The following is a 14,789-nucleotide window of genomic DNA, read 5'->3' as shown; positions in this document are numbered from 1 at the left end:
AGTTAAATCAACAGTAGAAAGTACTTTTTAATCATTTTTTGAGTAATTTTAAAAAGACCATAGACTTTAAATTACAATGCTAATTCGGGTATTAAATTATTATATTTTTCTGCAAATGTTGCTATCTTCATATCTGGCATGAATCTCTCTTAAGCCCGTTACAAATGATACGTTTAGGGTAATCCAAGCTTGAGGTGATTGCTTCATGTTCAGGTAGCTGCTAATTTTGCTTAATTCACGGAAGTACATGTACCCCTATGACGTAACGATGTCGATCTAAAGGCTTGGTATGCCAACTCAACCACGTCGGAGCGAGCGACCCCAATATGACGTATCCAGTGCTGTCTTAACGAAGCGCTGGTCGCTTTGTGGGGGAAAGTTTTTAAATGTTCTTTAATTCATCCATATTTTTTTTCTAATTATTGGATGTAGAAAGCAGAGATTTTGTGACTTCTGAGAGAGCGACCGAAGAGGGTAAGATTAAGTGTATTTACACGCAAACTGTCTGTAGATTTCTGCGGTGAATGTGTTTATTTGTTAGCCGTAGGAGAGAAAGAAAAATATCCAATGTGTCGGGGTTTTTTTTGTCATAAGGAAAATATCTTAAAATACTATTGTAATAATTTAATTTATGTATGGAATTCTAAAAATTCTAGTCTCGAATTGCTTACATGATTGTATGTAAAAAATATAAAATAATTATTAGATAAGGCCAACCACGTTTTTTTTTTAACTTTTAACATAGCGAGTAACATTTTAGCTGGCATGAATCAAGTTCAGTTTAAAGAAAAAAAAATCGGTTCTCAAACATAAAATTGGTTTTAGATTTGCAACAGTAAAAACACAACATACAAGTAATTACCAAATAACGGAGTGCCGCAGGGGTCACTCTTAAAGACAACCTTATTCAGTGTATTGGTTAAGCTGACGTAAGCCCTCAGCACGGGCAGGGAATTTCATAATCGTACACAGTATATCATGATAAAAACCAATTTCAAGGGGTGAACAACATTTTCAGTGTGTTACAAGAGCATCGCATCGGCACCTTAAAGTGTTAAAAAATGACCGGAAGTCATAACTTTCCGCCATTGCGCATCGGAGAGATTAGATTACCTATACACTCGGATACATTAATGTGTGTTCGAAGGCTACAGCTTTAGAAACACTCGATACGAATTGAGTTTTTAAAAAAAAATTAAAAATATCAATTTATGGAATAGGTTGGATTGATTTATTTTTCGAAGATTGTTCAATATTTATTTTTGATATATCATATTATCTAAAAAGAAAAAACAAAAATAAAAACAAAACAGAACAAATCGCTTGTACATAAATGTATTTCAACAAATATTAAAACTTTTCGTACCATGTGTTTCATTATATATGTCCCCATTACAAACTGGTATAAAAATAGATAAGATTAATTTATTCAAAAGGTTCTCTAACATTTTTCTTTTGGCATAATTTTTTGGTCACCTTTTTTTTTTATTTAGCCACTTAAAAAAATGTGTTTTAGTCAATCAATATCATTGCAGCTTAAATAACGGAGAAATTCTTTTCATATTTTGCTCCATTGTTTAATCTAGATTAATCTATTGTATTTTGGAAGCAGATTAGCTCACACGATCCTTACGATAAACTCCGTTTTAAAGACAAAAAATCTTTAGGTCTCAAATTAGAAAATGTTTTTAGCAACAATATATTTTGGCCCATCTTTTATACATTCATGCTGTGAACTGTAGCCAGATTGCAATATCCAACTGTTTTAGATGCTGCGAAATACATATATAAGGCCAAAATAAAATTATTCTTCGTTTGGATTGCCTCCCTCCTTATTAAAATACCCCTATTGATAAAATCTTATTAGCAAAAAATAAAAAAAAACTTTTTTGGGAGTTGATTTTAATCAACTCTCCTATGCAGTTACTCAGACAAACTGAAAGTGAAACAGTGTTTGGACCTCAGCACAAATCATTGCTGCTGACAAGACTTAGTTCTTGAAAATAATTGATGAATTCGATGTAATGTATGCTAAAGCATTGATTTTCAAGGAAACATACTTATAAATACCTTGAAAATAGTCAGATTTTAAATGGTACAAACAATTTTAATATTTTTTGTAGTAGTATGTATTCCTTCGCCAGAGTTCAATATAGTCTCGTTCAACTCGACGCTAGGCTGTCTCCGTAAATCCTTGTCGGAGATTTACAGTGTCAGCTGAGCGTTTGGTTGAACGAGACTAGAGTTCAATATTGCTTGGATCCATACAATTTTCGAGAAATATTTCTATTAATGATACATAGTTTGATTGAATTAATTTTATCTTTAAATATTATTTAACATGATCCATATGGGTGTCTCGACATTTTTGTCGAAAAAGTAAAAAAATTCATTTTATAAAAATGTGCGTAATTCAAATTAGAAACTACATGTACTTGTCATGCAAAATAACATATCATTGATTTTAAAATAAATAAACATCGACAAAATCAACTCCCATCAGTTCTTCAGTACTTTGATTTTATATGAAGAATTTTATTTTTTTATCTATTTTTAATTAGTTTAACTTCGAGTTTGAAAAAAAAATCCCTCCCTCCCTCCTGTGTCTAAAACCCCCAAGCGGCAATTCTTTTAAGGCGACATTTTCCATTCAAAATTAATCACACTTTAAATAGTTGTTTTTGTAGAAAAACAAATCTGTACCCAGAGTCATAGGTCATGTCCCGACTGACAATTGTGGGGTTTTCATCAATCACCCACTTAACTTAAGAGGGATCGATGGTGGTAGCCATTTTTACACTGCACTGATCTCCTTTATATGAAGAGCCTTATATATAAAAGTTATCTTAACGCAATAGAAACAGATTAACAGATACCCCCCCCCCCCTTCCCCTGTTAAATTTAGTTTTCGTTTAATCTTTTCCGTTTTTCTGTTGGAGTTCTGTTGGAGTTCACTCAATCTTTGCGAAGTTTTCCTCATTTGAATACTTTCAAAAAAAAATCAAGGGGGGGGGGGGGGGTGGTCCGAGGAATAATTGTTTGCATGAGGGTCTGAGGCCTATTTTGGGTATAAGGTTACGATGTGAATTTGATTAATTTAAATTTTCCAGGGGAATGGGTCCGGAATCCTCCAACCCCCATTAGATCCGCGCATGCTTTCTTTGTAATTTTTTAAAATAATTATTAGCAAATGATACTTATAATATAGCTTCAAGACTTCAATACTTAGTTCCCTGGACAGATCGAGATTTATTACAATTTCAGCATAATATGCCATCATACATGTAGCAGGAAAATAAGCTTATATTCTCATAAAATGAATTATAGTTTAATGTTTAATTTCTTTTCTAGACCGAGTACCGGTTTATTTTTCAGAATTTGATAAGAATTAAAGATTTTACATGCAGATAATTTGAAGTTTAATGAAACATCCGGTATATACTGCTAAGGAAATTCTGTAGTTGAAAAAGAATAGGCAAAGAGGAAAAGATATACATATCTTAAAAATTGATTTATATTCAATTTAAATCTAAACAAACCCATTTTCCTCATTCCAATCATTATAATTGTAAATGTGTACACAAATATAGCAAAATATTTTATACTTGTATTAAACAAAAGTTGGTTTCTTTAAAAATATATAACAATGTGAACTAATATGATATGTTCAGGGTATAAATAGTTTTACACTGGTGACATTTTCAATAAAATTAGACGAGGGTGTTGCAATATATATTATATATATAGTCAAAAATGATTTGTACATGTCAACGTAAATATCTGTAGTATAAGTAGTATACCTATGCTGTAATTGTACTATTTAAATTTTTGATTTTTTTTTTACCTTTCTCTTTCTTGCAAACCGGTTTTGCCACCCCCCTTTTTTTTTGTCCATCTGAATATATATTTTTATGCTTATATCTTTATGCTTCATCATACAATTCTTTATATGTATTACCTTGCACCTTATGGAGAAGGCTAACATAGGCATTGCCTGCTGCCTAATCCTTTTATGTAAATGTATATTTGCATAATAAAATATGTTCAAATCAAATCAACGTAAAAATCTATATATAATGTGTAAATTATATATTATATAATTTACACATTATATATTATAGATTTATCATGTGTAAATTAGCTAGGGGGTGTATACATCCTGCGGCAATTAGTGTTTATTAACGAGTGACTATTACACGCACATTAATTTAACACATTGTACTTAAAAGCTCATTAACACGCACACACACACACACACACTCTCTCTCTCTCTCTCTCTCTCTCTCTCTCTCTCTCTCTCTCTCTCTCTCTCTCTCTCCCTCTCTCTCTCTCTCTCTCTCTCAGAGACCTCAGGTTGTTTTGTTACAAGTACATGTACATGTATATCTATTATAAATGTAATTTACAAAAAATTAAAAAATTGAATTCGTACATGTCAATTCACAGATTTTTATTTTAACTTTTTTTCAAATTCACATTTGACTATTTTAATTACTTTTTTCCAGTCTTAGATCTTTTACATACTTGTGGCAATTAAATATTCAAAAACCATCAAAGGTACATGTACGAACGGTTGGTAAAAACAAAAAAAGTCTGATAGAAGATGTTAATTCTGGTATTCCACTCTCTATCAATTTTCTGTGTGCAAGGATGCAAATCCAGTGCATTTAATACATGTAATAGTGAATCTAATAAAGTCTTAATCCCCCACCGGTCTAAATCTACTCCTATAGGTCTTTTGATGCCCCATAGTTAACATAAGAAGATTAAAGGAGATGATGGTTTGATAATCGATGTTCCGTATTTTCATTTTTTTTAATATGGCAGGGATTTTTTGGCAGCTGTAGTAATAATGTTCTTTGTCACTCAGATATATCGTACGAAGCATGTATATGAACTGAGAGATGAGTCTTATGGTTCAATACCCCCCCCCCCCTCCCCTCCCCCTTAGATCCGCGCATGTGACTCACGTTGAAATCTGTGTGAAGACGTGACTACGTTCACTTAATCCGCTCCTACAGGCTTTTGTCACGTGTACCACAGTTACGTGGGTGTGAAGTCACACAGGTGGTTTCCGACAGCATGCAAGAGCAATGATGACATCGGGTACAAACAGGGGTCACTCGGTGTTCCTCAAAGGGTGCAGCTCTTTGATAATGTAGTCACACTCAGGTAGATGTAATACGAAGCGGCTGTGTAAGTCAATGTAAGAGCTCTGCCGACTAACTTCTTGTTCCAGATCAAGTATATATAGATATCATAAAACCGGTTTTTTTCCCTGAAGGTTTATATGAGGGAAAATAGAATTCATTTAAGGACACACGAGACGTTCCTCAATTTTATATAATTTTCATTGATCTAATTTTCCTAATTTTTAATATTCAAACCTCTTAATTCCTAAAAATTCAGGGTTCATTACCAAGGTCTCTTCGGAACTAGAATATTTAGAATTTTTCCGTAAGTAAGGGTGGAATAACACACTTCGAAAAAGGTAATTACCTGTAAATTATTTGATTATGAAAGATATAATGATAAATAAACTATACATATGTCAAATAAGCGAAAAATTTGCAAATTTAGGATAAAAAATGAAAATCTAAAAAAATCAATTCAAAAAGTAACAACAAAAAGCCCCTGCGGGATTCGAACTCGGTATGTACATACGGATCACAAGCCCGACACTTGATCCACTTGGCTATGAAGTATTTTATATGTTGCCGTCGATAAAATCTTTTTAATATAAGAAAATGTCGTTTCGATCCGAGGTCAGCCGTTTTATGACGATGTGTTATTCCACCTTAAAAAAGCATGCAACATGCATTTGAATTCTTATCAAAAGTCATATTATATATTTTCAATTGAACACTTTCTATAAAAATAAAAATAGTATCATAAAACATGAAATATAATTATGGAATTACTTAGTGGAAGTTTTCACATTGTGGAGATTGGGAAAAATAGAAGAACAAAATGGAAGACAGGTTAATACGTATGTTGCCGACATGACAAAAAAATGCATAAGTTCTACAAAATTTGTATACTTTACTCAATGCTCTCTCTCTCTCTCTCTCTCTCTCTCTCTCTCTCTCTCTCCAACCGAAAATTTGTATATTTTATATTAAGGGGGCTGGATGGTCGTGGCCATTTTTACGCTATATACACTATATTAATCTCCTTTAAATAAAGAGCTCCTTATAAAGATATATATTTAAAATGATATTCAAATTGTTTGATCTTCTCTTTCCTAATGAGTACTAGTAGTTTATGGCCAAAATTTATCATGTGTGAAATTTTATGAGATGCAGATCTGATTGTTTAATATGTTGACCACAATAGCTATAGCCTACTTAAGGAAGAACTCATGATAATGTCGTTTGCTATCATGAAGACATGAACTGAATTTAAAAAAAAAGTATTTATATAATCACAATATCAAGTGTACACAAACACATCAAACTTAGAATCATTTCAACAAGAGCTTGGACTTTGGGTGGTTGTGTCAAACAGCATTGTGACGTAGGTCTGTCTATTTCATCGCTGGTCATTCAGTTAACATTCAGCCATGACTCTTTGATATCAACAAAATGTTTCTGACTTTTGAGCTAAGACAACGCAATCTGTGCGTATTTCACTCAAATTAGCGTCGTTTTTAACTTGTTTTGATGCAAGAAATAGATGGATACGTCCTACCGAAAGTCCAAGGTCTTGTTCAAACGGTTCTATGATTATCGCCAAAGCTCATGGTACAGTGTATACGAGCTATCATTTACATTAAACCCATGTTATTTCATCTGTATAAATGTTAAGAAGGCCGGATAGCAACTATAGTCTGTCCCATGATATTTATGCAGCACATTTGGACGATTTAAAAAAAAATACACATACCTGTGAAAGAAGTGCAATTGTAAAAGTTGTAAGGGATAATTTCCAAGATAATTTCATTGACACATTATCAACTGCCACTCAGAAAAAGTCACAGGAACGAAAACAGATTCTTTACGAAGATTTATAATGGGGAATGTTTACATCGTTACTCCATTCGGAATACATCGCGCAATTTTTCAACGTTTTCATCCGGGCTTGCTGCAATACAAAATCTCTGTAGACATCACATTTTTTAGCATTGTATTGAAACCTGATAAGCCAACAGGGGCGTTTCGACTGAGAAATCTTGGAATTTTTTTTATACTTTTGAATGAACATCGTTTGAACCCTGAGGTATTTATAAATATCAAGCAATTAAGCAAAATATGAATCCAAGATATCTTGGGACAGACTATAAACTACCCAACAGATCTGAATAAAATTTTGTTGATATGATTTGCTTAGATATGAACTATTATTTAGCGAGGAAAGAAGTCCTATATTTTAAATTTGGGTATTTTGCTATATTTCTAAGCAGAGCTCTTAAAATTCTTATAAAGAAGATCAATACAGTCTACAAATGGCCATCGAGACCTCTTAAAAAAACGAAGTGAACGTTTGTAATTTTGAGGTAGATCGGTGTGCATAAGCAATATTATTTCGCAATTAGTTAAAAATTCTTCAATATCTCAAATCTTTTGTTTGTACATCCGCCATCGCATGTCTGGAAGGTAATTGTTTTTCTCATTACTGTGATTATTATTAAGCGATTCGGTGCGACTTGTTTTGACTGTTATAGAAATGAAAAAAAAAATTATTATTTATTAGTTTCTTACTTGGATAATGGGACTCGAAAACAGGAAATTTAAGCAACAACAGGAAACAGGAAATTAAAATTAAGAAGTATGTAAGTTAATATTAGTACGATGGGGGGGGGGGGGGGGGGGGGGTTACATAAAAATACAATTATGCTCGCCAGTTTAATTATTTCACGAGTTCACTGACGCTAAAGGAAATTTTCACACAAGCTTAGCAATATTCCATCCCCTACCTAAGTTCCTCTATCGAAAAGGCGAAACACAAACACCAAGATAGATGGATGAAATTGCAATTGAACAGAATTGCACATAAAAAAATTATTGTAATTAATAAATGAAATATTCATATACCAGTATTAATAAAAATATAAGCACACTTGATAAGATAAATTTAAAATAGCCATTATGAATCTATAATATATTATTTTCATATATTTAGATTGGCATTCTAAATATAAAAGTCAACGTAAACATATGAGGTATATATGCATTCGCAAATCAACTTTATTCTGTTTTTGATATCATTCAGTTTATTTTATATAAGGAATATTTCTCTCTCTCTCTCTCTCTCTCTCTCTCTCTCTCTCTCTCTCTCTCGCACATACGCTTTGAGGATGGACAAAAAATCCAACGTACTTATATATCTTAAAATGTTATATTTATAATTTCTTATGTACTGACGAAAAAATATCAGTCATTCTCTGATTTCTGTAGATTCATTACGATACCACTTAATGATATTTGTTGAAATTTATAAGTTGATATGAATAGCAATTACCTATCCCATTAACTATGCGATACCCCTTCATAATAGTTTAATAAATTTTGATACTAATATCATACTCTGGTGTACGTGCCGAATAGCAACGATCTATCTCATTCTTAAACATCTACATTAATCGCTCATGTACCTCGATTTCATCAAAAAAATATCTACCTTTGGCAATTTGTACTTAATATTCCTTTTACGTGTATATATAGAACCGATGAATTCAGCTACAATATTGTAGTACCGGCGAGGTTTAGAAGGTATGTGCGACTTCCAACGTCTATACATGAATTAATCAGTTAATTGATTAATCAATGAATCAATTATTCAATGAATCAATTATTCATTGTTTGTAATCCGTAAATATTACCACGTAAGCTTACTATTAACAATTTAAATGCAAGAACTCTTGTAATAACATTCTTTCTTTCACTATCAACACTCTTCCCCTCCTTTATTTTCTTTCTTTCTTTTTTAAAAAAAAAAAAGAAATAGCAGGGGTGGGGGTGGGGGTGGGAGGGGAGGGGAGGTTAATGTTGTTCATATATGTACAATATATTATCTGCGCGTCGAAAAATACTTGTGACACAGAAATGTTACGGACGTACATGTACGTATATGTAAGTATAGAGTACAAATTAAGGTCACCGTGATATCCCGGTAATTACATGTGTAACCAGTTACAGAGTTCGCAACAGTTTCGTGTTCTTTACACGACTAACTGGAGCCACGCTCTGTCAAACACGGAGTTCATGCGATAATATTGTCCCATTCTACGTAAAGGTCACGTGACCAATAGGTACCTATATAAAAGTCCCTTGGCGAACAGAAATGTCGTACACAAAATGTTATGAATTGACTGTCACGGGTCCGCAAATAGAGATTTTTTTTCGATATTTCGGTTGGATTTGTGTGATGACCTTAGATGTTCAATCATTTTGTTGCCATAGGTATTGACAAATCTATTTAGCAAATTGTGGAAAAATTTATCAATTGTAATTCAGATGATGTTTTGGAATTCTAAAAATTTGAAATCTTTTCGAACCAGTTGAATGAAAAAGGAAATTTGCATAATCATCAAAGCCCTTCATGAAAAAGAGTCAGCATTGTATATCTGTTGTCATAAATTGATCCTTCAGGTCATGCTTTGAAATACACTGGTCATTGGATATGTACGATTGTGTATTGGAACATGTACTTTACAAATTATTAAGTTTTTTTCTTTATTCGTTTTAGATGAAGAAGCACTTATGCATCGTCTTCACTTTCATAGTACTAGCGGGGGCTTACATAGAGGAGATCGATTTACCCGAGTCCTTTACGGAATGTCTCGAAAAGCAGCGAATCAAGAACCTGGGCGCTGCCAGTGGCGAGGCCATGAGCAAATGGTGTATGAATAGTCACCGCATGAAGCTCACTGGGGATAAATTCAAATACTCCAATGTGTCGGAGGACACCGTCAGTTGGATCAACGAATTGTTGAGGATGTCAAACGTGGACATGAAGCTGGATCTTTCGTCCACGAACAAACTCAGCCATTCCGTGAAGAAACGCCAAGCGTCATTGGACACCCCTTCCCTGTATCCTAATGTTCAGTTTCCTCCCCAACCAATCATTGATAGCGATAGTTCAGACTCATCGAATATCCAAAACTCACAAGGACCGGAGTATATGTCGGAGACCCTGCAGTCATTCTCTAATCAACATACGGGTTCTGGACAGGCGCAGCGGTTTCAGCCCGGACAAGCACGACCTTTCCCGATCATTGGCGGAGAAAACCAGGCCCCAGCAGCACAACAACCAGGGGTTCAGACACAGCAGCTTGGCGCGGCCATTCCACAGACACAGCAGTTTGGAGCGGCCATTCCACAGACACAGCAGTTTGGAGCGGCCATTCCACAGACACAGCAATTTGGCGCGGCCGTTCCACAACAAACTTTTTCAAGCAGTTCTAACCAGCCAATTCCAGCTCAGGTTCCCCAGACCCAGATTAATCCGGTTCAGACTCAATTTTCTCAACAACAGCAACAGCAGACGGTGTTTCAACAACCATCACAGCAAATCAACAACTTCGTTGCCGCTCAACAGCAGCCGACATTTGCCCAAGGACAACAGCAGAATTTTCAGTCTATGAATGCATTTCAACCTCAACTTCAACCGCAACCGACGGTAATGTCTCCCAACATGAACACTGCACAGCCTGTCTCTGGCATCCCCGTAGTGCAGCGTCCTCAGCTGAGGATCAGGAAGGAATACAGGACAATGACGGAGCAGGAAAGGGCCAACTTCCACAGGGCTATCCTTCTACTGAAACAAGATACAGTAAGTACCTTAAAGAGTTTCGACCCCCTCCCCTACGAAAAACAAAATCACTTTTTGAATGAAATAAATGTTTTGTAGTAGATGGCTGATTTAGTTGATTTTCAAACCATTCCTTTTCATCGATTAGAAGTTTCGATCTCATTTATTGTAATTTAAAATGGTTTTTTCTTTCCAGACAATTCGACCTAATCGTTATGATGCTCTTGGGCTGGTTCACTTCCGGATGGTAGACAACATACATCATGGAGGGGCTTTCTTAGCTTGGCATAGACTATTCATTACCATGTAAGATTCGTTTACAAATTGATTCTTTAAAAAGAAATTTCCTTACCAGTTCATTTTTTTTTATCTTAATGCATTTCAAAATAGTTGCTTTAGCAACAATGAAAGACGATGTCATATAAGTTTGCTTTGAATTCAATAGATTTGAGAACGCCTTACGACAAAAGGTACCCGATGTCACATTGCCGTATTGGGACTCCACCATGGATGAGGCCATGATCGACCCCACCCAATCCGTGACCTGGTCCCCTCAATTCCTTGGTAATGGAGATGGTCTCGTGACAACAGGGCCTTTCGCTTTCTGGCAGACCCCTAACGGGCCTCTCATCAGAAATGTAGGTCAGGATGGTCAACTACTCTCCAGGCAGGCCATCATGAGGGTATTATCTAGAACCAGAATGGCGGAAATCACTGAGCCAGGTGCCCCGGATCAGTACAACATTGAAAATTACCATGGCGACGCGCACACGTGGATCGGTGGTCAAATGGAGCCCATGGAAACCTCGGCCTTTGATCCTGTTTTCTACCTACACCATGCCTTTGTTGATTACGTCTGGGAAATATTTCGTCAACAGCAGCGAGCCATGGGAATAGACCCCACCCAGGACTACCCTCAGAACTTCGGCCCCCAGTCTCACGCTCCCTTCACCCCTACAGGGTTTGGAAACCTGCCCAATGTGTTTGGAATAAGTGATATGTTTACGACGCAAGTTTACACATACCAACCCCACCCAACTTGTTCCTTTCAGAATTCCAACTGTGGCTCTCCTTTCTTGACCTGCGATATTTCCGCCGGGGTCCCGCAGTGTATTCCCATTGGCGCGGGCCCCCCGGCACCTCCACGTGCAGCAGCAATGAGAGGCGTCCCCGGGGTCATGGGCGCTGGCGGCCCCGGACCACTTTTAGGTGGAATGCCGCGACTTCCTTTCGGTCGTAAGAAGAGAGCTACGACTGCGAACAAAGCAAGCGACAAGTCTACGACAGCCGATTCCTACCACCAGGTTATGGTAAAGCAGCTTCAATGCTCCAACGCGTGGGTCTCTTTCTCCAGTCAAAACACGTTTGAAATCAACAATGAAGGGGACACTCGTAATTGGGTGTTTATTCCAGTTCGTGTCGTCAACAAAAGGTCGCCTGAGCATCGTAAGTTCAAAGCGTACGCAATCATCAATGGTAAGCCTTCCGTAAAAGCCGATATCTACGACCCAGAACAGTACGAAGAAATTAAACCATATTTCTCTGAAGAGTTGATGCCATCCTCAGCAAAATGTGACGCAGTTTCCGGAGATCGAACGATAGGACGTATCCACATCCGGTCCGACGGGCTTAATTACCAAGGCAACTACGACGAGTACGTCATCGTTGATTTGAGACAAGCGTTCACCGAGTCTACCACGTATATAGGACTGAGAAGACCCGGCAAAAACGACACGGAAGTCCTGCTGACAGCCTACGATTCCTGTGGAAGGAAGTGCAAAGCCTTCTGTAGGAGCAGGAATGCCAAATCCCACGACTACCATCCATGTTCGGGCGCGCTTCGGGTCAACAGCAATTCCCCGTGGGAGTATGGGAAAAATTACGGCGATGCAGTGCGAATGTCCTGGGATCTTAATGACTTGTATACAATTCCGAAACTACAAGACCAGTCTGTTTTTATCCAGTTTTTCTGTGACCATCGGTGATCATCGAGAATAAAATTGGTGTGGGAGATATTTTTTTCACTTCATTTTTTGGTGTATAAAAATACTAAACAAATAACGACCAATATCTATAGATATTTTTTTCAAATATGATTTCATACAAATTCATCGTTAAGGTATCGTTTTTTAGAAATTTATACTTGATTTCTAAAACACAAACAACTTTATTCTATGGTATATTTTGTATGCACAAATGTTTAATTTGTTCTTCTGTAATGGCAAATAATGCTGAAATTTTATATTCTTTGCACCGTTTCGTTTGACAGTTGAATGTATAAGTTGAAATTCTTAATCTTGAATAAATATCTGTCAAAAACTGTATGCTGTTTTTCGACTGAATTTATTTCAGGTTGGCAAATTTTTCAAAATGACACTTTTACACAATAAAGCTTTTCATGCATTCAACAGGCAGTAGGTTGTCTCTCCGATTTTTTGTATTGCCTGCTAAACCTTTGCCCTTTTTTAGAAACAGTATACTAGTAATACACAAACGAAATTCGCGTTGCGTTATTCTCATTAAAGTGTAAAAGGAAAGGCTCTTACGGATTGTTTATTTGTCTGCTACCTCCTTTTTTTTAAACAGAAAAATATAAAAATGCGTGTGAAGGAACGCACGTGTTATAAATGAAGTCACGTTTCTTTCATGCCTATTTTACACATTTCTCTTTAAGTCAACAACACGGTTTTTACACTGATTATAACATCCTGCACGGTGATCTCGGTAACTATGGTAATGTAAGAAAAACAGTTAATAATCTAACGCACATTGACAGATTTTTTTTTCCAGAAATGTTGACATTGTTTTGTTATTTTGTTTACATAAAATATATTTTCCATCATACTATTTGTCTTTTATTTGCATTTAATTTTAGTCAACAATATATGACGTGAAAAGATGGCGTTAATTTTGCAATCACATCAAGAAAACTATCACATTCCATCCCTGAGTCGACATTGATTGAGTCTTTGGACAAGCAAACCTTTTTTTTTTTTTTTTGCTTGTTGTTTCTTTGTTAGATTCATCTTTTTAATTGCTTAAATGGCAATAAAATGGTGTTTCTATGATGAAAAACACGGCATACTTCTTACTTTTATAATTATTCAACTTAATTTATCTGATTTTTTTGTATATATTTTGAGAAATCATCCATATCCCTTGTGAAAAAAATTCTCAGAGGGATTAGCCGCAATTTCAGCTCAATTTTTTTTCTTTAAAACTTATGTTTTCATTTCAAATGTCTAGAATTGTCTCTATGGATATTTTTGATTAATGCCTTGTCAAACATTGAAAGTCAAATATCGAGTAACAAGTTTTGTAAACAAAGTTCGAGTCCTGTTATTGTCTACCTATGTGTTGTATTGCCAATGGTTTAAGTTTCAAATACGCTACAATCTACCAGTTATGTTGCTTTTTTTTTGCTCATAACAATTATTTATGAACACATTGAATCAGCATGATCAGTTTATCTTGTTTACAACAAGATACTTTGTCAAAAGGAAGGTATTTTCTTTACTTTACATTATATGTCAACAAATAAAAACTCGATATTTGTTTACATAACAACTTCTGGCTTGTAACTTGACCTTAAATATTCAAGGTGTGCTTAATCATTCACAATACACAAACAATTTTATACATATAAATTGAAAATAAACTTTTTATCTCAAATCGTGTCTAAGTCCCGTTATCATCTTAAATAAGGATTTTTTTAAGGCCCAACGAGATTATCTAATATTAAAAATTCATTTTTGATTTCAATAAAAAAGTGTAAGCCAGAGTATACATTCCTACACGCTTCCAAAAATAATTTCCTTGGGAAAGGGGATGGGGGTTGAATCCGAGGGACAATTCTGTCTGTGCTGGGACGGGGAGAGGGGTCCGAAGTCTTTTTTCACTTTTATAATGAATTTCTTGGGTGTGAATTTCCCAGGGGGAGTTTGGACCCCCCCCCCTTCCCTAGATCTGCACATGGCACGTATCAAAGTTTTTACAGAATATTGAATAGAAATAAAAAAAATAACTGCTCATACATG

General features: G+C 35.5%; 1 protein-coding gene across 2 annotated transcripts; it reads left to right on the top strand.

Moving 5' to 3' along the window:
• The first annotated feature begins 191 nt into the window (after window positions 1-191).
• LOC128184691 (uncharacterized) lies at window positions 192-13,596 on the top strand. 2 transcript variants are annotated; one of them, XM_052854262.1, is made up of 4 exons: window positions 192-474; window positions 9,688-10,773; window positions 10,949-11,058; window positions 11,198-13,596. In XM_052854262.1, the coding sequence occupies exons 2-4, from the start codon at window positions 9,688-9,690 to the stop codon at window positions 12,735-12,737; spliced, it is 2,736 nt and encodes a 911-aa protein (XP_052710222.1). In that variant the 5' UTR covers window positions 192-474; the 3' UTR covers window positions 12,738-13,596. The 2 variants fall into 2 exon arrangements, with proteins under 2 accessions (XP_052710222.1, XP_052710223.1); XM_052854263.1 differs by lacking the exon at window positions 192-474 and adding an exon at window positions 9,301-9,401.
• Window positions 13,597-14,789: the final 1,193 nt, after the last annotated feature.

This window comes from Crassostrea angulata, chromosome 5 (genome assembly GCF_025612915.1).
Source record: "Crassostrea angulata isolate pt1a10 chromosome 5, ASM2561291v2, whole genome shotgun sequence".
NCBI classification, from domain to species: domain Eukaryota; kingdom Metazoa; phylum Mollusca; class Bivalvia; order Ostreida; family Ostreidae; genus Magallana; species Magallana angulata.
The sequence above is the reverse complement of the archived record's forward strand: the minus strand, read 5'-3'. Positions and strand labels throughout refer to the sequence as shown.

Bases quoted from the DNA above. Each gene is read 5' to 3' on its own strand.
- LOC128184691 (XM_052854262.1), top strand. From the start codon at position 9,688: ATGAAGAAGCACTTATGCATCGTCTTCACTTTCATAGTACTAGCGGGG. The intron at 10,774-10,948 runs GTAAGTACCTTA...TTTTCTTTCCAG, and splicing joins TTCTACTGAAACAAGATACA to ACAATTCGACCTAATCGTTA. The intron at 11,059-11,197 runs GTAAGATTCGTT...TGAATTCAATAG, and splicing joins CATAGACTATTCATTACCAT to ATTTGAGAACGCCTTACGAC.